The following is a 22,984-nucleotide window of genomic DNA, read 5'->3' on the forward strand; positions in this document are numbered from 1 at the left end:
GACAGGAATAGAAAAGTTGACACAAAGCAAGGATTAGAGATCAAAGTAGATGCTTTTAAAGCCATATAATAGAGTACAGAAGGACCTCTTAAGTTATTAACATTCCACTTTGAAATTACATCGTATTATTCTGTACATTTTTGCTTGTGGTATTCCCCCAATAGAATGTAACCATCCCGAGGGCTGAGGTTGTTTCATTTTTATGTTCCTATTCTTTGTGTCTAGAACAGGGCTTTGCACAATAGTAAGTATTTAATGGTAATTGTTGACCAAGAAATTGTTTCCCTTGCAAGTCTTGACCAATGCCTGAGATGATATAACTAGTAAATATGAGAGCTAGAAGTAGAACTCAGGTATCCTCCCCACTCTTTGTAGGACTTCTATCACTTAACTACAGTTACCCCAATTATCATGTTCAATTTTTCAATATCAAATAAATTATAAACTCCTTCAGGGCAAGACTTATTTTCTTCCACTTGTGTATCCTACAACTCGGTTCAATGCTGGATAAAAGTGCTCAGATTCAGGATCATAAAATTTATCTAATAAAATAAAGATTTATCTAATTCAGTCTTCTCATTTTAGAGATGACAAAATTGGTCTAGAGATAGGGAGTGACTTGCTAAAATTCACATGGATAATTACATGCAAATACCAGATTTGGACATGAAGTGCAAAGCTAGATCCTCTGACTTGACATTTAGTGTATTTTCTACTTATTAAACTGTCTGGGCCACAAGTTGATATCTAATAAAAGTTATTTGATGGTGAAGAAACCTTGGCCTCCGGCCTCCTGGGGAAGCACCTTGTATTATCATTCTGAGTCATCTTTAGCAAAAATGAGTTTAGGTTTTTCTCATACAGTACAGTATGCCCCAGGAAAGAGGCATGTATTTGGCGGTAGAAAGAGACTTAAGAGATCCTGTGTTCAACCTTCCATTTTACAGATGAAGAAACTGAGGCACAGAGAAATTAAGCAACTTGACCCAAAGTCACACAGCATCAGAACAAGTAATTGAACCCCCAGATCTTCTTTACTCAAGTCTAGTGCTCTATATTGTAAGCCATGATGAATAAACTGGGGCTAAAAATGTAGGCCACATTCCATAGCTGATTTAGGGGAGGATGTCAAGTCAATCATTTTTGCTTTATCTTCTCCTTGATGTGCTAGTGTGTACGTGTGTGTGTGTGTGTGACAGACAGACAGACAGACACTATCCATTCACTTGTAGCTCTTGTTTCTGCAGAGGAAGCTGTTCCTGCTGTTTGCAAAACGAGAACAGTTATTTATGAGATACCTCGGAGTCAGATTGATCCCACATCGGCCAACTTCCTGATCTGGCCCCCGTGTGTGGAGGTCAGACGATGCACAGGCTGCTGTAACACCAGCAGTGTCAAATGCCAGCCTTCACGGATCCACCACAGAAGTGTCAAGGTGAGGGGACTTATTCACTCCCCTTCTTTCCTGGGCACAATTTGGGGAAGGGGAGGTAAGGGGTCTCTCACAGATGTGGTGTTGCATTAGCCATAGTTTTGAACAATTGTATACAAACAAAACCTCTAAAGTCATGTAACTGATGTGAATTGATGTGAAAGTACAAACAGGAGGTCTTGTTATTCTCAAGATATAGTTTGTCTTTCTGATCTTCCATTGCAAAATCTCCTAATATTTCAGTTTTACTAAATTCTATATCTCTCAGACTAGATTGTCTGCTAGCAATATTTTAATTTTCAGACTTCGCTCTGTTGATTATTTCCCATTTATTCTGTATATAAGATTTTTGGAATATAATTTGTATTTTGTTTCTCCCATTAGATTGTGAGTTGTTAAAGAGCAAAGACTGTTTTTTGCTTTTCTTTGAATCTTTAGCACTTAGCACAATATCTGGCATGTAGTAGCTGCCAGACTAATTGACTGACTGTTGATGATCTATAGTTACTAAAAAGTACCTGCTACTTAAAAGAATGTGTTGTGAAGGATACTTGTAGTTTCTAAGTTTTATATACCCCAATTTTCATAAAGTATTCTGGAACTGAATCTGAGAGTCTTTTATTTATGGGAACTCCACTGGTTATAAGTCTTTAGAACTGTACATTATGTTGAACCCATTAGTGCCTTTTGTAAAGTTTTTAATTTGAGGACTTTTTTCTACTGCACCCAAGAATTAAGCGATTAGGTGGGGATCCAGACATTGCCTTGCTTCTTCCCTTCCCACTGAGAAGGGATGTATTCTTTTCTTTCTTTCTTTCTTTTTTTTTTTTTTTAAATGACACGGTTTGGATTAAGTGACTTGCCTAAGGTAATACAGCTAGGGTCTGAGTTAGTTAAGTAAATGAGATTAGATTTGAACTCAAGTCCTCCTGACTTCAGGGCTGGTGCTCTAATTACTGTGGCTGTTCCCTGAGGGGATGTATTCTTGACTAGTTTTCTCTTGATTAGTGGGTGTTGACTTGGCATAGATCCCACTCTGTTCTTTGTCTCTTGTTGACTGATGGTCAACATCCATGAAAGCTGTCCAGAATTAAGGAAACATTTTGTTATCATGTTTGGTTCATACCTAACTTTATCAGGTGGCAGTGGAAAGTTGGGTAAATGAGATTTCTAGAAGTCATTTTTAGCTTATTAGTAATTCAAGGTTCATCACAATTCACAGATGGTTTACATAGAGGAAAGTGATTCCTTTCTTTCAAGGGCATTAGGGAAAGGATATCTAACATTACCTGTTTAAATTTGCCAAAGAAAAATCAATTTAAGGATGGTTTCTTTTTGTTGTACATTGTGAGTCAATGTGGGCAATGAGTAAGTCATTGAACTTAGAAGGAGGCAAGCACTCAGTTCAATTATTATATTCCTGTTCACTCTCAGCAGGACACATGACTTTTTGAGTCTTAGGTTCCATATCTATAAAATGAGAATACTGGACCTAATTTCTATGGTCCTTTCCTACTCTGTTTAAATCTATGGTCCATCTATGACCACTCAGTCACAGGTGGAATGTGTGATAGAGTCCAGGGTCTATTGAATCTCTTTGTGCATGCCCCAATAGTTAGCTTTTCTAGGTCTCAGTTTTCATAAAACAGGGCTAGAAATAGTTTCTTAAGACTATTTTATTATTTTTGCTTACTAGCTTTGGACAAGTTAGTTTCCTTCATCTATAAAATGAGGGATTGTCACTTTTCTCATAGAAAAACACACACACACACACACACACACACACACACACACACGTGTATATATATTCCCACTCAATTCCAGAAGGGCTGATTCTTTTATCTACTATTGGATAGGTGCTACTTTGCATAAAGCCCAAGAGCTTTGAGATTTTTTAGTGTTGGTTCTATTAAGAATAAATGCAGAGAAACTCGTGTGTGTGTGTGTGTGTGTGTGTGTGTGTGTGTGTGTGTGTGTGTAGTGACCAGGTATCTTTAATGGTGATTTCTCTGGAGAGTTCAACTGTCCCAAGAAGGAAATTAGGAACCAGTGAAAACTCCAAGGTTGTGAAGCCACTTTAAACAGTTCAGGAGCTTCTCTCCTTCAGTACAGAAGGACTTAATGGCAGTATAGTGGAAATTCTAAGTATGTATATAGTCTGTTAACTTAGATGTGATATATATTTAAGAACAAAAGATCTACTGAATATATTTTGAGACTTCTAGTTTCATGTATTAGCTTTGCTTTAAGCTTGTTGACCATTTGAGTCATCCTTCCTCCCTCAGGGATCCCTCCTCCCATAAATTTACACCATTCAAGCTCAGCCCTCCTTTTTTGGGTCAATAATGACCCTTGAAGATATATCAAATGGTATTTTCTTAATTGAATACCACATGACTTAACAGACATTTATTTGTAATGTGGAGGCATTTGGGAAGAATCAAAATGTGTCATGGGGTTATCTTGATCTCTGGGGAGGTGTATTGAGAAAGTAATTTCTATTTCTCTCTGCTGCAAGATCTTTTAGAATTCTTTTTAAAAGAAAAGAAAAGAAAGAAAGAAAAAGATTTGGAGCATGTGATTTTCCTAATGACCTCCAGAGTGCTTGCCTGCAAAGTTCCAATCTCTTGACTTTTTTGGGGGGGAGGGGAGAAGAAAGACTATCTAAAACTTTATCAGGCAGCTATCCCTGGAAGAGTGTTTTGTAATTGAGATGTCACCATTAAAGGTATTGGCTAGCTGATCTTTTCCTGAAGAGACCAACATTCTTCTAACAGCTTTCTAGAGAAATAGAGTAGGAAACAGCTTTAGAGTTGGTCAATCCAGCCCTGTTAATTTACATAACAGGAAGCTGAGGCTCACCAAAGTTAAATGGCTCATATGTTGGTAAGAGATGGGCACATCTTATTTGCAGGTTTAAGAATGACATTCCTTGTTCCTGCCTCCCTATCTTCTTTTCCCCCTTTATTTTGGCTTTCTATAGGAGTTTATTTTTGCACTAGAGTTACTGTTTCTCCCTTCCTCCTGATTAATGGAGCCACTCCCATTTTGTTTTCCTAATTAATATCTTTGCAAGTTACCCTCATTCTTCAATGGAAAATTTTACCTTGGTTTTCTTTCTAAACTTTATTATCTAAAAAGAGGATGGTAGCTTTTGAGACATAGAATTTCTTGTACCAAATTGAGCAATAGCAATCAAGACAAGAAAGTTAGGATTTAATAGGACTGATTGTGGAGGGAGTAGAGAAGAGGAGGAATCTTTAGTGTGACTCCTCATTTCTAAAGGCCCCTTTGTATTTGGACTTAATACTTTATAAGTTTTATTTTGGGGATAACTTCTTACGAAGTCCATTCTCCTGAGGAGGCTGGATGAGTTACCAACAGGAGTGATGAAGGTGTGCTTAAAATCATTTTACTTGGTAGAAGACATTTGGAAGACAGAAAAAAGAACTTTGTTTCTCATGTGTTTTGAAATACTGGGTCAATTTTCTCTTCTTCATCTGGCTCTGGGGGCACACAGACTTGTAGCCTATGGGATGCAGTTTGAAATGTGACCTTTCTTTGGTTTATCAAGTGGTGCAGCTGCTTCAGGCTGCTGTGTATTTTAATGTGAGGTCCCTGACGCCCCTGGCTTGAATGCCTTTTGTGACCCATATGTCCCACCCAGATGAATTATATGTGATGGCCTAAGCATTTGCACCTGTCTCCTTTATTATTTTAAATTTCTGTGGATTTCTGTAGTTAATGTAGAGTTTGAAAATTCATTTGTACACTAAGCACTATTTTTGTTATGTATTTTCTTAATCAGTTGATAATTTTAGTAAATCTACTTTAATGGAGGGCTCCTCAATTCATAGACCTTAAAATGGTGTTGTCATAATTGTCAAGTATTTATTAAGTGGCCACTATTTGGAAGATAATACTATACTAGGCAACAGAAGCTGTATACCATTATTAGGTATGAAATGTCAGTCCTGAAGTTGGTATATAAAGTATCTCATGGTGGCATCAGTAGTATTAATATGATATGTTCTTGTCCTTTACTTAATGTACCTTTCCAGACCTGGAGTCTTGGAAAATCCTTGTTAACATGTATAGCATGATTCCCCATGAGATAATGGAAGAGAAGGCATGAAACTAAATTAATAGGTCTCTTTCCGTTCCTGTGATGTGCAATTTGGATCATACAGCTTTCATTTATTTCTTGGCTTTTTTCTTCTTATTTTCCAAGAGTTAAAGTCATCAGAAATGCAAGGACTAATCTAATGGCCCATGATCATTTTCTCATTCAATTCTTCCTAAGCAAATTGCTCAGGGCACAAGTGCCTCCTTGCTCACCCTCTCTAGCCTACAAAAAGCTGCCACCCACCCCATACTAAACAGGACCTTCTGATGAAAACATCTGGTCCAAACACTCATGAGTCTTCCCATGGAAGGGGACAAGAGGTCAGCAGGGAACAGGATACTTATTGTAGAGGCTGCATATTCGTTACCCCTCTTAGTCTTCCTGGCTAGTGTCACACCAGAACTCATTACACAGACTACATATTGATTTACTGCAATTGTCAGACACTGGTGAGCTTTGAAATAATGACTTATTTTAGGCATTTCATTCAGTCTTTTTCTTGAGATTCCATATTTAGAACTGAATGTCTTTGTCTTTATTAGCTAACCCTAACTTAGGGGTCATAGAGAAGGTAGTAGGGAAGTGATGGTTAGCGGGTTGATGTGGGCTATTCCTGGAAAGCAGCTAAGAATATGATCAGGTTTAGGCACTGTGATTAGTCCTTTCCCCCTCCCCACTTTGTAGAACATTTTTTGAATAAATATGGTCTTTTGATTAGATTTCTGAAGGCCTTTAAGGAAAAAAAAAATCCACCAACCCGGCAGTGACCTCATAGGCCTGTCAGTTCCCTAAGAACTTGTCACATTGGAAAAAATGTCCAGGCATAAAGGTCAATTCCCCCACATTACACAAGTAGCCAGGCCAAAACTCGTTTCCATACTGTGTGTTGATAAAGTGATTGTGACTTCTTGATATAATGACTTTTAATCTTTGTTTCTTTGGGAAGGCACCTGTGTCAAGGGCCCTCACTCAGAAGGGCCTCCGGCCATCTATTGACAGTTGAGTCTCCTGAGTGGGTAGGGGTAATGTAATGTTCTCCATTTATTTATAGAATGTGGTAGCAGAAATGTGTTGCATCTCTTCCCTTGAAAGAGTCTTTGTTTTAGGCTTTCTTGATTTTCCATGACTGGGCTCTATTTAATAAGAGGCTTGGCCAGTTCCTGCTGCAGTCCAGGGGTGGAGTTGTCCACTGGGCCCACATCCTCTGACCCCTATCCATTTCTATTCCCTTGAAGAATCTGTTTTTTTTTTTTTTTTTAATTCCCTTTTCTTAGTTTTTGCCCAATCTCTATCGCTGCTAGGTTTGCTGGCTGGTCAAAAATGGTGGAACAGTTTGGTATAGTGAATAGAATTGGTTGTGATGGAAAGATCAAATCCTACCTCACTCAGATATTGGGCAAGTAACCTTTCAGAGTTTGTTTCCTCATTTATAAAATGAGCATAATGGAATCATCTTCTTAAGAGTTCTTGTGAGAATCAAATTTCATAGTATATGTAAGGTGCAAATAGTATTAATTAGCTCTCTGCCTGAATATTAAATATAATGTGGATATCATAAGAATAATGATGATGATCATCATCATCATCATTTCTTCAAGGAATGATATAAAAGGCAAAAAATTTTTTTCTCCAAATTGAAGTTGATTTCCCCTATTGGTGGATTCATTGGGAGCTAATTGTATCTATGATCCACCTATTTTGGCCAGATTACTTTGAATCCCAACTGCCATATGTCTTGCAGATTGTTAGGACTTAAGAGAAGAAGTGATTTATTTTGGCTTACATTTCTCAGTGACAGAGCTGGGTCTCAGTTTCCTCTTATTTTATTAAGTAGAGGTTTTGACTAGATGATCTTCATAGAATTTATTTTGTCATATGCTCTATCTACATTGATCTACTTATACTTCCTCGAATATATTGTTACGTCTTCCATAACTGAAATTCTTTCCACTGACTATCTCCCTTGAAATGCTCTGCCTTTTGGTGTTTTTGGCTATCTCCAAGACTTCGCTAAAATTCCACCTTCTTTGGGAATTCTTTCCTATTCCTTTTACCTACTAGTATCTTCCTTTCTCAGATTACCTTCTAAATAGTCTGTAAACATAGTGGCAGTAGTTGGACAGAGTGTCAGGTCTGGAGTGAGGAAGATGAGTTCAAAGTTGACTTTAGACTCTTAGTAGCTGTGTGATCTCAGGCAAGTCATTTAATCCTGTTTTCCACAGTTTTCTCATCTGTAAATCAAGCTGGAGAAGGAAATGGTTAATTACTCCAATATCTTTTGCCAAGAAAACTCCAAATGGGACCATGAAGTGAAGACATGATTGAAAAATAAATGAAAAATGATTGAACAACAAAAAGAAGTCTAATCACATATATGCCAGTCATTTATTTTTATCTTCCATTAAAATATGAATTTCTTGAGGGAAGGGGCTAATTTTTGCCTTTTTTGTACCTCTAGTGCTTAGCACAGGGTGTGGAACATAGTAAGCATTCAATATTCTTGTTGGACTAATTTACAGATTGATTTTGACATAGTGTCTCTCCCATCTTTCCCTAATTCTTCCAAGTAGGGAGCAGCTGGTGATAGAATGTACTGAGTTTTGGAAGCCTCTGATCATGCACTTGTTCTTCTACCCAGGGATTTGTTACTGGAATAGCCTGAGAATATTGTCCCCTTAATTGGCCTGTTGTAAAGATAATGCTATGAATTCCTCTGTGCTATAAAGGCTGCTGGTGGGCAAGTGTGATGGCTAGGATCTAAAAAGAGAGTTCTGTGGCACTCCTTTCCATACAACCTTGTTGTTTTACTAATTGGAGCTATCTGTTCAGCTAGATCAGCTAAGAGTGACTTAAGGGGCAGAGGGCAGAGAACTGGGTAGAAGGAAGTGAGGAAGTCTAGGTTGTGATTATATTATTTATTGTTTTTGGGGATCCAGAATTTCAGATCTGTAACAGAACTACTCAAAGAAAATGTAACCTAGTTATTCCCTCCTCTCCCAACAATTCTTCCATTTTGGGATCAGTAAACTAAGACCCAGGGAGAAGAGAAGAATGATAAAGAAACTTTTATCCTAGTTAACACAGCTAGATGGTCCAGTTCTAGGACTACAATCCAAGTCTCCTGTATATTTTCTACTCCATGCCACTCTGTTATCACAAAGAGAAATTAATGATCTTTAGTTCAATTGTATCCCCTTAACTGTCATCATCCACGATTTCTTTGTTTCTTTTTCTTTCTCTGTCTGTCTCTCTCTCTGCAATCAGAGTTAAATGATTTGCCCAGCGTCATATGACTACTAAGTGTCTGAAGCCAGATTTGGAGTCTTCCTGACCCTGAGGCTAGTGCTCTTTCCTATCTACTGCACGGCCTACTCTCCCCATCATCCTTATTTCTGAACATAATCTTCTTCACTCTAAGATTGAACACAGTCCTTGAGAAGTTAAAAAAATTCATTAGTTCATAGATTAAAAAGTTGAACCCCTTGATTTTGTAGCCAAGGAAATTTGGAGCCCATTGTTAAATGATTTGTTCCACATGATAAAGTAAATGGCAGCATCTATAAATTTTAAAGTTAAGTCATTTGATTTCAGAGTTAGAACTTTTGCTATCTCATTATGTGAGACCCCTTCTGTGGCATGTTCTGGGCTTCTTAGAAGAGCTGAACCTTGAATATAAATAATATTGTAACTGCTAATTTTATACTAAAAAATAGGCATTATTCACTGAAAACCCACCTCTTTAACTTCTTCCTGGAAATAAATGAATGAATGAATGATGAAGTATTTATTAAATTCTTACTATGTGTCAAGAGCTGTGATGAGTGCATCAACACAAAAGTAGATATAGTCCCTCTTAAGAAACATCCAATGAGGGAAGACAATATATAAACAGAATTGTTTGGGGTCTGTAAAGAAAATGACAAGGATGATGAGTAAAGCCATTGACTGGTAGATTGACATTCTTTCCAGTAGTAATTGTAGTAATGATTTGACTATGATTCTGGTCTTTGAAAAAAGGGGGTTTGGTGTAGAAAATGCATGCATGCATAAAGGAGGGAGTCCAGGGTATAAGAGGAAATATGGCTGGGTTACCAAGAAATGGAACATGTGAGATATTGGTCAGTCAATATATGTTTCAGAATAGGGTTCCGATGTGGAAAGACCATTTTTAAGGCTTCTTTTCCAAAAGTGAAATACTAGGATACCTATTGAGAAAACAAAAACATTTTCATTGAAATCCATTCAGAATTTTGTATCTGTACTATGTGGCTGGTGGTATATAGTTATACACCTTCATTAAGGTTGCCCCAAGCAATCATGAAGCCAACAGACAAAATAAAATATTGCAGAGTAGCTCTCACTTTGGTATCTTAGTGTCTTGCCGAGCATTCAGGTTGATAATGAAGGGTATTTAGATGAAAGCTTATAATTTGTGCCTGTGGCCCTTTGGGATGAGTAAGGGACAGATAGCTAGGCTCAAAATACTGGGTTTCAAAGAACTTAACTGGTTCTTAATGTCCCTACCATTTGATACATATCAGGAACTTAATTAGTGCTAAGTGCATAATCATCTTGAAATATATTTAATGAGCTTGGAAATAAAGGCCAAAAAATCGGAATTAGAGAGCAAGTGATAAACATTTTAATTTAGAATTTTTTTAGGAATAAAGAACATTCTCCATTTTGTCCCTTTATATTTTTGATATATGCAAGTCTTTAATTCTTCTTAATAATTTCTAAAAAAAAAATCTAGAAAATCAGCAGTTTTTTCTTTTTAAATATATTTTTATTTATATCATCACAATTTATATCACCATAATCTCTCTCACTATCACTTTTCCTTTCCCTTCTAAAGACCTGTGTAACAAATACAATTTGCATTTTTATTATCATTTCCAAAGTTGTAAACCAAGCAAACTTTTGACAGGCCCTCGAATTAGAATTAACCTGAAATTTTGTTGAGCAAACTCATTTTAACATCATTATGGGGATAGTATAGGTGGGGAGTGTGTAGGAGTATGGAACCTAGGCAACAAATGGTACTGAGTCTATATTAGAGTTATAAATATTTTGAACATCATATACAGATTAGCACTTTTAAAACTTGAGCACTTTTTAGAACTAGAAAGGATCTTAGAGATAGGTTAGTTAGTTCAACTACTTGTTTTAACAGATATGGAAAATGAGAGCCTAATCAGGAAGTCACATTTACTTCAAAGCAGAACTGGGTTTGTACTTTCAGTTTCCTTATTGCTGGTGTGTGTGTGTGTATGTATGTATGTATGTATGTATGGAGGGTAAGGTTCCTTTTCACTGTCAGTTGCTGCAAGGGTACCCTATAAAGAGTTTTTGACTTGAAGACCCAGAAATTGGATCTTGGATGTTCCTACACAAGCCAGATATAAGACACACATAAGTAGAATTGAATTTTACAATTTGAAAAGGACCTTTTGTGATCCTCTAGTTCACTTGTTGGGAGCATCTGGCTTGTGGGTCATAGAAGGTTCTCAAAATAATTTGCTAAGGTAACAACAGGTGATGATGAACTGAAAACTAGCTAAAGCAACCTCCCACTGCTTGAGTTCTAAAAGTTGATAATTTTATATGACCTGTGAATGATATAAATATCCAAATTGTCCTTGGCAGAAAAATGGTTCCCTACTCTTGTGTCTAGTTCAGCTCTTTTGATTTATAGATAAGGAAGCTCAGGCTTAGTAGGGTAGTTAGTGGAAATATAAAGACCAGAATACAAAGGTCCTGATACTGGCAACATGGAAACCATTGGTAAGGGCAGGAAGAAAAGAAGATGCCCTAGTAATGAAAATGAGATCTAGAAAACCATTTGTCCTTGAATTTAGTGTGGATTAGAGTCTAGGAATGAAGGAGATGACTACAGAGAATAGTTATAATCTGAGTGCTCCAAATTAAAAAATTAAATATTTTCAATGCCACCTCAATTTTGGTTTTCCATTATGTTATCAGATAGAGGAAGAATTTTAAAATATTAATTTGTGGTCTTGCTTGGTTAGATCAATATGTACAGTCTTGTGGGCTTCTTGCATAAATATATATCAAGTATTAGGGTTTTTTTTTTTGTTTCATTTTGTTTATAAATGGGACCTCAGAGAAGAATTTGATTTCTTAGACCAACATCAAACTCTGAAAATGATGGTGTGGGAAGAACACTAGAACATATATGAGGAACTGCTGGCGTCTATTGACTTAAAAAACCACATTAACAGTTTTTAATGAACTGTTTCTCACATTCTGATTTGATTTTGGTTGAGTTGCTCATCATTTTTGGTAATCTTGTTTTAGACTGTTGCTGCCTATAATTCCTGGCCTTAAGAGCAGGTTGTTCTATGTGAAGGTCATATGCTTTTTGATGGGGGAGGTGTTTAAATCTATTTGACCCACCTATTTTTAAATTTTGCCCATCAGAAATGGAAACATTGCTTTGACCCATTGGTGGCCTTTCAGCACAGTGTTCTTCAGTAACCCAGGCAATTGTTAATCTTTTTATATGGGAATCTGACAGCCTTGGAAAATGGTTTCTAACTTGGGCACTGCTGCTTCTCAGTCTCTTGAGTGTGGTACTTTTGTTTTTAGGGCAAAAGAAGAGTAGCATAGCTTTCTTGTTGATTAAAAAGGGTAGTGATGGGGTGAGCTGGGTCTCTGAACCTTCTCTTGAAGGTTCAATAAGTTTAAATGGGTGTGTGTATGGTGGAGGGTTGTTGCTGTACTTTCTAAATTGGGGAAAATGTGATCATAATTGAATGGTGTGTGGTGCTCGAGTCCTGTGGTTGAGAAGGAAAGGGAAAAAAAAAAAAACCACACACACAATGACAGGAATATTAGGCATTCACAGAGCAATAGCAGAAAAAATAAATATTTACTCTTTGGAAATTTAAAAGATTTTGATCAGAGAAAAAAACCCGCCCTTTCTTAGTTCATTGCTAGTTGCTATTTCTTTTAATACTTGGCCTCTCAGGTTTGTTTAAAAAAAATCTTATTTTTATTGGTCTCTTTTGCTGTTAATCTTTTATTTTTATATTCTCTCCTCTTCTAACTAGAGAAATATCCCCCAAGATTAAGAAAAGTGATCTATCAGAAATAAACACCAAGCATTTATGAAGTTGTATGCAATATTCTCTATAATATTCTATACTCAAATGAGCTGGGATTGGGATACATTTTCTCAACTCCAGGTGAAACTGGTTTCACTATTTTTTTCCTTTTCTGTTTACAATATTGTAGCCATTGTATATTCTACTTCCCCTGCTTCCCCCTCCCCCGCGTTTCTGCTTGTTCACAATGTAATCACTCTATATTGTAGTCACTGTTTCTATTTTTCTGCTTATTCTATTTTTTCCAACTTATGTTTATTCACGTTGTAATCATTGTGTATATTGCAGTCATTGTGTATATTATTCTATTTATTATATGAAGTAGTCCTGCATACTGTTTTCCTTCTGCATCAGTTAATTAGGTGTTTCCATGTTTTTTTGAATTCTTGATCCTCATTCTTCAGGTTTGACTATATATTCCATTCACATTTAACAGTTTAAGTCATTCTCCAGTCTAATTTGTATTGGGTATAAGTGCTTAAGTGTAGTTTGAAACTACACAGTTGGAATTGATTATTGTGATAATTTTTGTTCATTTGTAGAATTGGCTGATGAGACAAAGGTTCTAATGCTTAGCATGTTGTTCTTTCCTTCCCTATTTATCCTACCAGGGATCTCCTTGTAGACAAAGCAAAGGCCACAGAGATGAAAAGGACCGTTAAATGCCAAATAAGTTGTGAATATTCTTCTGGAGCCAGTTTTAATTGGCTAGTGGATTGTTAAATTTTCAGTGTGAGGATTTTACATCTTGGAAATTGGTGCATGCTACATAGAAATGAGCATTTGATTTATGATTTTGTTAACTGTAGACAATTAAGAAAATGATGGGGAAAATGTTAACAATGTAAATCAAAGTGTTTTTTTCCCTTATTTTTTCTTAAGCTTTTTTTTAATTTTCAAAATATAGTTTTCACTATTCACCCTTGCAAAACCTTGTGTTCCAAATTTTTTCTCCCTCCTTTTTCCCCACTCCCTTCCTTAGGCAGCAAGTAATCCAACATATAGCAATGCAATTTAAACTGAAAAATGTGCTTGTATATATTTTTTGTTTTATCAGAGAGCTAAGTGTTAAACATTTGTCAGTACACAGTGATCTAGGCCAACCGTCTCATTTAAAAAAAAATAAAACTCAGAAAATTTTGCCTGAAGGCACACAGATAGTAAGGGGAGCAAACAGGATTTGCATCTAAATTCCATTCTTATTCCCAATCTAGTGTTTTTTCCACTATTCCACACTCATGTGGAATAGAATTCATGTGGAATATAGAAAGTAGATGTAGGTAGTAATGATGTCTGAGTGGGGTCATTATACCTGATGATATATTCATATTCATCCATTTCTACTCACAAAAGAAAAAAAGAAAAATATTCTGAGGTAGCTTTTCAGAGCTGGGGAATGCCCTTTCTCTCCTGCAATTTCTCTCCTACCTCCTATTGATAGGAAACTTTCAAAATACCTCTTTGTTGCTTTTATTCCAATGGGTCACTAGCATAATTTACCTTCTTATAGGCTGTGTTTAGATTGGCAGTGGAAATCTAAGGTGAAAATATAGATTTGAACAGACATAAGAAAAATTCCTCTTAGTTTACTGCCACACCTAGAAATGTTCTTATTGTCCATGTCCTGTCCTTTCTTCACTCCTTCGACCCTACAAGGTCTATTTGGGTTAATAAATATAGGTGCTATCTTAGCACACACAAAAGTTTGCGCTCAGATGGTAAGAAAAGAGATTTTTCTTGCTATGCTCTTGCCTCAATTTCTTTTGGGTTCAGGCTTCAAATCCAGCTGTCTGGTTTGATGGACCAATGTTGGTGAGGGGTTGCAAAGATCATTTTGGTAGAGTTTCCCAGTGAGAGAATACAGTGCAAATAATAAATATGGCAAAAGAGAAAAAGAACCTTATTATAGACTAGGATAGCATGCCTTATGAGTGAGTATTCATGTGAAAGTTTATTCTTAGAGAAATTTCAGATAAAATGGTCTTGGTTGTCTCATAACTGCTATCTCCAAAATAGGACACAAACCAATTGCTATTCCCCAAAATTTTACTTTAGGGCTATATCATCTTTGGTCATAATACATAGAGAAATACCTTTTCACATGTCTTCCTCAAAAGCTCTTTGCACCATATATGGGTTAACAATTAATATAGCATGTGTATATTTACTTCATGAATATCTTGATGTTGCAATGAATTTTGTTCTAGCTTTACATAGGTAAAATGAAGTAGACAGTCTTGGCCATCCACATGATTTCATTCCCTTATGACTGCCTTAAACTATCTGTATAATGCGAGTCACTGTGTCATTTTCTGTTCACTTGTTGAGGAACAACATTTTCTCCTTAAAAAGAAAGGGAGGAAAGGTCCCATAAGCAAGCATTTGGAGGAATTGGAAATTGCTGTCATTTTCCATTTTAAATTTAATTCGTCTTTCAATCCACAGAAGTCAGGTGGCTATTGTTTATAGGCTCATAAATTTAGGCAGGCATTTAGTAAATAAAATGCTAAGTCTACAAAGAAAAGGAAAAAGACAGACCCTGTTACAGGGAGTCCACAGAATAGTGGGAGAGACTATGTAGTCACATACAAAAAACCCTACACACAAACAAGTTTTATACAGGATAAATTGGAGATGATCAACAGGAAAGGTAGCAGACGAGGGATTGAGAAAGACTTCCTATACAACAAGGCTTTTAGCTGGGACTTGAAAGAAGTCAGGGAAGTCAGAAAATGCTCAGCAGAGATAAGTAGAGGGGGCATTTCAGGTGTGAGGATCAGCTACTGAAAATTCTCAGACTTGGAAAATAGAGTAGAATATCTTGTTCTGAGGAATAGCAGAAAGGCTGTGTTGCTGGATCATAGAGTTTAGGGGGTGTATAAAGTATAAGAATACTGGAAAGATGGGGGTGGCAGTTGTGAAAAACTTTGAATATCAAACAGATTTTTATATTTGATCCTGGAAGTAATAGGAAGCCATTGGAATTTATTGGGGAGGGGGATGAGAAGTGGAAGAAAGAGGCAAGTGTGACATGGTTAGACCTATACTTTAGGAATATGATTGATTTGTAGGGAGACTTAGGGCAAGAAGACAAGCAGTGGTCCAAGCATGAAATGGTGTGTCAGGGTTATGAGGGCAGTGTTGGATTAGAAAAGGGTGTATTTAAGATGTTTTAAGAGTAAAATCTGACAAGCCTTGCTGACATTAGACACGGAGGGATGAGAGAGATAGACACAGAGATAGAGACAAAGACTGAGGAGTGAAGGATGACACCTAGGTTGTGAACTTGGGGCATTGGAAGGATGGTGGTACCTTTAATAGGAGGATAGTAGTATCTTTGATAACCTTTGATGAGGAAGTTAAGAAGAGGAGAGAGAGTTTGTGAGGAAAGATGATGAGTTTAATATTTAAATCTTTGCAACATCCAATTAAAGTTATCTAATAGATTTTCTCTTCTCTATTTCTCATATTTTAGAAAGACATACAAGTTTGGAATGAACATACCCATGAAGAACAGGAGATAGTCCTAGCTGGAGAACAGGGTTTTTAATTATACGGGGTCTTCAGTTGGTTTCTTCTTAGTGCTTACCAACTGCATTTCTGTCTAACAGAGATCCTTAATTTTTTTTAATGTCATGGACTCTTGGCAGTTGAAGCCTTTGGGTCACCGATCAAAATGTTTTTAAATGCATAAAATAAAAGATTACAAAGGAAACTCCCCTTCTCAAACTCCTCTCCTCCCCTCCCCCCAACTCTTAATTTGATCCAAGTTCACAGACCACCTGGAATCTATCCCTGGATACCAAGTTAAGAAATTATAGTAAAGAAAAACAGGGTTAGGTTAGCATAAGAAAGGGTCCCATTCAAGGGCCTTGAATACCATACTGAGGAGATTTCAGCACCCCTTCATGTGAAAGAGAAAAATCTCACAGATAGCTTGGAATTATCCTTGAATGAGAAAGTGCTTTGCCAGATAGCAAGTATTCTCTAGAAGTTCGTTTAGCTCCATCTTGTTGTCTGGTTTTCCCAATCTATGAGTGACTGTTGTAGGACCCCTATTCAACATTGCGCCAAGATAAGTAGACTCTGTGGAAAGTACTGGAGATTAAAATGGCTGAGTTTGGCATTTGGCTCTTGATTGGCATGTGATATGTCAATATGATTTTTATCCCACAATCTCCTAAAGTCTTACACTGTATTACACACACACACACACACACACACACACACACACACACACACACACACACATATAAATATATCAACTTCTTTGGGAAGAAAATAATTTTATTTTAGTACTGTTCCTGAAGGGTAATAGGAATCTTAAATGTTTTATTTCCATTTCCAGCTGCCACTTGGGGCCAATTAAACTGATTGATTCATTCAGAATCTTCCATGGAGCTGTCTCATGTAAAGATAGAAAATCTCAGTTTGGGATCCACATTGACTCAAAATGCCATGAGTGCAGGCTCGCCCCAGATCTTAGAACCAAGGCCCTGTCTGTTCTGGGTGGATGTTTCAGCCCTCTTGGGAACTGATTTCATCAAGCTAGGATTATGTGCCAGGGTCTTTGGCCTAAATTTCTGAAAACAAGCTGAAGTGGAATGTTGGGAAAACTGAAATTCTTGATTTTTTTTTTCCCCTGTGTAGGTTGTTAACGTATTTGGCCAGGTCAACAAACCCTAATATATTAACATTCTTAATTATTTTTATTGGCTGACTGATTTAAATGAAAATAATGTGGTGTGATATGCAAAACACAGACATGTTAAATAATGTATGTGTGGAACTATCTTCAAAAAGATATTCTATTTTGTGGTTTTCTCTGCTGGTTACAACTAAATGTTTTCTATTCTATTGCATCTTTTTCTCAAAGCACATGAGTACAAACCCAATTAAATCTCAAATATTTTATGATACTTAGAATATTTTTGTTCTTGATTTATTTTTCATAGTGGTATGGGGATTTTACTAGAAGGCATCTAGGTTTTTTTGGAAGCTTCAGAAGACATCCCTTTGCATTCTGTTTGGCAAGTAAATGGAAAATGCTTCTTCAGGAGAGCTGGGTTCTGGTTGGTACTAAGTGACTAGTTAGCTCTGCAGTCTTACTAAAAAACTGACTCTCTTAGAGTTCATGCTTTTTCAGCACGTGATTGCTCAAGACTAAAGCACCAATTGGGTCTCACTAGTATTTTTTTTTTTTTTATTATTATTTTGCAGGTGGCAAAAGTGGAATATGTTAGGAAAAAACCAAAATTAAAAGAAGTTCTGGTGAGGTTAGAAGAGCATTTGGAGTGCACCTGTATGTCATCAAATTCTAATTCAGATTATCGAGAAGAAGAAACTGGTAAGTGGTCACCTTCTCGATGTGGGTACCTTTTATATTTTTGTTTCCTGAGGGTAAGGTTTGTCTGTCGGGGAGGGGTGCCAGCAAAATTGTTAGAATATTTGGTGAATAATGGATTTTGGGGTGGCATATATCTTTGAGCATAGATACCAACTACATTTAATAAAGATTAACTGAAAAATTTGGAAGTGGAGATTACTTGTGATGGAGAGGTAAGGGCGTGAGAGTAGAAGGGGAAGTATATGTAGGGGGTTATAATCTTACCCAGGTACAGCTAAAGATATGGCTAAAACCAGATTGGAATGAAGGTGTGAGGTGGAAAGTTTTTTCCTCTCCTTTTCTTTTAATGGAAGTTAGTTTTTCAGGATGAAAAGGCAAGGGTGAAGGGAGGTATTTTTTAACTTCAGACTCCCAATCTTAGGTGAAATCTAGGTTTTTATTTTCTTTGTTTACAAAGCAGTATGGTTTTATAATGTACTCCTAAAATCAGTTTTAAAAAAATACAAGGAAGTACCTTAATGCAAAAGATTATCAAGTTTTCTTTCAGAAAGAAAAGCATCTTAGGTTTTTTTTTTTTAACTTCAGTTTTGAAACAAATAGCATTCCCTTAGAGCTTTCATCCTCCTTGCCCTTATGTTAACAGGAAGGCCTAGGGAAACAGGTAAAAAACGGAAAAGAAAAAAGTTAAAACCAACCTAAAGCCCACTGGAGTTATTTGATAATCAGGTAGGACCTAAAAACTGGATACACTATAATCCCACAAACAATGGACAACTCAATCAAACTCTTTATCACACCAACTGAATCACTTTTCCAATCTTGACACTTGCTACCTAAAAGCTGCAAAGAGATTAGATATGATTGGCTCTAATCATGCTACCCTGCTGGTTTTTTCCCTTTTAAGCTACCTGGAACCATTGGCCTTTCTATTCTCGACTCTTTGCCTTTCTTGCCTTTGAAAAGGCCCTAATTAATACTTGAGCTTCTGTGATCTGAAGTATCCTACCTTTGGCTTTTGTTTTCTCTGTTTTATTGATTTGGAGGGTCAAAGCATCCTGTAATAATGCATGAATGGATTATAAGATTGGAAATGGTTTCTGTTTAAAGGATTGAGCTATTTAAAAGTTGAATGTCTAGAAAAATCTCATTCTAGACCCAGGAGGATCTCCACACTCATTTTGGCCTTCTTAGAAAAATGAGTCATTGATTTAGTACTCTAAATCAGAATCCTAGAGGAAGAAAGGAGCTTGAAAAATTTACATGTCTCTCCCCAACCCCATGGCAGATGATTCACCAGTCCTTCTTGATGATGGTTGTCTCACTGAAGGATTTTTTCTATGAGGATCTTATATCTCCTTTATATAATTTTTAAAACATAGGAGTTGGGGGTGGGGAAGCAGGATAGTTTCTTCCTAATTCCTGAGTTATAATACTTTAAAACTTCAAGGAACTTTATAGATCGTGTCAGTTTCACTACCACAAAAAAAGTGAGACCAAGTAAAGTGGTTGCCATGGTTAAAGTTAAACATAATCATGAGTTGGGATGTGAGTCTAGATCTCCTTGTTTTGACTCGAGAATTTTTTTTTACTAAAAAGATGATTTGGATTTTACTTGTACAGTTCTCAGAAGCCGCTAAATCCTATTAACCAACTTTCTGTGCTATTTTAATTGGACTAATTGTTCCATTTAGAATGTCTTTTGATTGGTTGCTGATGTCAGTAATGATACTTGCTCCAGAGTGATTGTATCTTTTTTTTTTTTTCTCCAACAGATGTGAGGTGAAAATAAGCTAGAAAATTTTCTCTGGGACACGGATGTACATGGTTTGTTACATTCCTGAACCTTCTATGTATGGTGCTTCATTGACAGTATATTCTACTTGTTCTCCTCTGTGAAAAACTGTCAGAAAGAACACTTGATGAGAACAAAGAGACAATGTACATTTGTTTAATGTGACATCAAAGCAAGTATTGTAGCACTCGGTGAAACAATAAGAAGCTTCCTTGTCCAAAAAAAAAAAAAAAAGAAAAAAAAAAACTACACAAAAACCCATACAAAAAAAAATTAAAAAAGGTTGACTGAATGGATGAGACCCAAAAGTCCTACAAAAATGTGACAAAAATCTAAATGAACAATGGATTTCTGTCAAAAGTGGTCAAAGGTGCTTTTTATCAAGAAATAGGCCTGTTTTCTTGATGAAGATGGATGGACACTGATGGACTACAGGCACACACAAAAAGAAAACAACAACAACCAGGAATGTATCCAATGCCACGCGAACACTATAGACACAATACATCCTCGCTCCGTAGTGTTTTAAGTCTATACAAAAAACCTTTTTGAGAGCCTTAAGTGGATTTTTTTTTACACCATAAAGTGATTATTAAGCTTTTCTTTTTATTCTTTGCCTAGCTTTTTTTTTTTTTTTTTAAATCTCTTGGACTCCATTTACCAATAACACATGAAAAAGGCTGCTGTAACAGTAAGGCAGGCAGTATGATGGTATTTCTCCTAGCAGGATGCAAACTAATGAGATGTATTAAAATAAACATGGTATACCTACCTATGCATAATTTTCTAAATGTTTCTGGGTTTATATTTTTCTCCTTCCTCCCCCTCCCTTTTAATTTAAGCCATTTCAGTAAAATAATGTGCGTAAACCAATCATAGAAACATCCATGCCAAATCCTCCCTTCCAGGCTTTTGTCAATTGGTGACTAGTCAGTGATATCTGTGTTAGCAATTTGCCATTCTTTTTACAATATATGAGATAGAAAGTTAATTTTTGACATGTTTGGCTGGGTGAAAATGTACAACTTCTTGTATCTGTATTGTACAATGTTGTCACAGCAGAGAAGTGGACCTGCTGCCAATATTTGAACAGAACTTTAAAATTCTTTATTTTTGGTAAGATGTTATGCTTTGCGTGTATTCAACAGAAATGTGTTTTTTGTAAAGGTGAAGTTTGTATTTTTATCTAAAATTAACAGTTTTATATACCTGAGAAATCCTGCTATGTTTTCTTGAAACCATCCCCTTTTCCCTCCCTTCCCTCCAAACCGTAACCCTCATCACAAAACAAAAAACTCCACCTCCAAAGGAATCCAAATCTCCCTCCCCCAACATTTTATGGTCATATTTTTCTACCCCTAAGTTCAAATTCTGTCTCAAACCCAGCTCGCCTTGCTATATGTAGAGGCTGGTTGATATGCATATGCTTCTTGCATATGCCAGTGGTACGGGGGATTCCATTGGGTCCTCACTGGAGGGCTCAGCTGAACCCATTTGGTTTCAGGCCCCACCCACTGCTTTGAAAATTAAAGAGATGTGGTCATATTTAAAATTCCAGATTCATTGGTCAGTTCAATTTGATGAAAGAAATTGGCCTAACTGTTCATTTATTGTCACACAGACCAAACATTTGGTTAGTTGACTGAGGCTGTCTATCTGATGCCAAAAGCCATTGGGAGGGAAAGTGAAAACTTTAGTCAGAGGGGTTATTTGGTTGAATTTAACTTAAAAGGGGAAACAAAACCCCACCATGTTTGAGTCAGGCTTGCTTGGAGGGCACGGGCAAAAGCCTGATTTTATTTTCCATTTTTCTTTGGCTTTTGGCCTTGGGTAGACATAGACAGTTAACTATTCTATTACCCTGGTGGCTTGTTCAGCTGCCTTAATTCTTTTCCCCTCATATAGGTCATGTGGCTATATTCCTTTAAATTGTTTTTCCCATTTCACATGAAATTTTTCCTAAGAGATGGAAACTTTCTCTCTGTTGTATGTGTTAGTGAAGTAAAGGGTTTTTGTTTTTGTTTTTTAAAGAGGAACTTATAAAGTAGCATGTCTTTATGATAAGGCTTTCAGCCTGAATGGAATGCCTCTGAATGTGAATGAACTGAAGCTTTGAGATGTAAACACTAAGGAGATTGGGGTAGGATGGGGAAGTGGGGGTGGGAAGAGGCTGAGGGGAACCAACATTTGTAGCCTTTCAAATTTTGGGGAAAAGATTGAACTTGTTCTTGCCCTCTCTGGCATGATCACATTTCAAGCAACAGAAAAGCAATTTTGCAAACAGGCTGTTAATGGCAGCATGAAGTCAGAACTCAGCTTTGCCTGGATACCAGTCAGATGCCCAGAGGGGCTGTATGCTCTCTTCTCAGAGAGTGGAAACCTGAGTTCTGTTGGCCACCTGTGCTTACTCTCAGCTGGGTACCATTCACAATGCTATGCCCATGAATGTATATGTCGTCTAAAGTTTTTTTTTTTTTTAATGTGTAAAAGTGTAATTTATATATTTATGTTTTAGTGAGATGCCAATAATATTGCTCATCTCTCTCTTTTTTTGCAAGCTATCTAATGAAAGAATTCATTTACCCATTAAAATCATGTAGCTGAAAAAGCATGGCGTGCTCTCCTCATAGGTTTTTGGGGAAAATGTTAGAAAAACAAAGAAAGGTGCTGGAGTAAATCAGGGGCTCACTTTGTAAGGATACCCTGTGGTTCCTTTGCTGTGGCAGGGAGTTGGCTAACTCCGTGGTATATTTAGTTCCCAGAGAAAATGTAACCCAAGGCAGGCATTATTTGACTGGTGCCGCCATAAAGACTGTCATGGTTTCAAAGGGAGGAGAGCTACAGACTGAATGAAGGGTCCTGTGGTAGCCCTTTCAATGACAGAGTTGGAGTCGGCGGTTAATTTCATTACTGGCTCTTACAAGGAATTAGGGGATATGGTCTTTGTGTCCGAGCCCTGTGGTCCCTGTGGTTGCTTTAAGCAAACATTGACCCGTCTTTGAATTGGCTACAGAGATGATGACTTAAAAAAAATTCAGTGTCATCGATGCTGTTGCTGCTTCCTTTTGTTAAGGTTTTGTCTGCATTCCCAGCATTCCTTTCTAACAGATCATCCCTTTGGAGATGACTGGCCTCTCTGTCTTAAACCAAGTGCTTGCTG

General features: G+C 36.8%; 1 protein-coding gene across 2 annotated transcripts in view; it reads left to right on the forward strand.

Moving 5' to 3' along the window:
* Positions 1 to 22,435, forward strand: part of PDGFA (platelet derived growth factor subunit A) — a 37,515-nt gene extending 15,080 nt beyond the window's left edge. The window contains exons 4-7 of one of the 2 annotated variants that reach the window (XM_052000601.1): positions 1,248 to 1,435; positions 17,906 to 18,032; positions 18,676 to 18,758; positions 19,805 to 22,435. In XM_052000601.1, the coding sequence (XP_051856561.1) occupies positions 1,248 to 1,435; positions 17,906 to 18,032; positions 18,676 to 18,731 (371 nt within the window). In that variant the 3' untranslated portion in view covers positions 18,732 to 18,758; positions 19,805 to 22,435. The remainder of the gene's footprint in view (positions 1 to 1,247; positions 1,436 to 17,905; positions 18,033 to 18,675; positions 18,759 to 19,804) is intronic. The other variant, XM_052000610.1, reaches the window with a different exon arrangement.
* The last annotated feature ends 549 nt before the right edge of the window (positions 22,436 to 22,984 follow it).

The sequence above is a fragment of the Antechinus flavipes genome, chromosome 1, assembly GCF_016432865.1.
Source record: "Antechinus flavipes isolate AdamAnt ecotype Samford, QLD, Australia chromosome 1, AdamAnt_v2, whole genome shotgun sequence".
Taxonomy (NCBI): Eukaryota; Metazoa; Chordata; class Mammalia; order Dasyuromorphia; family Dasyuridae; genus Antechinus; species Antechinus flavipes.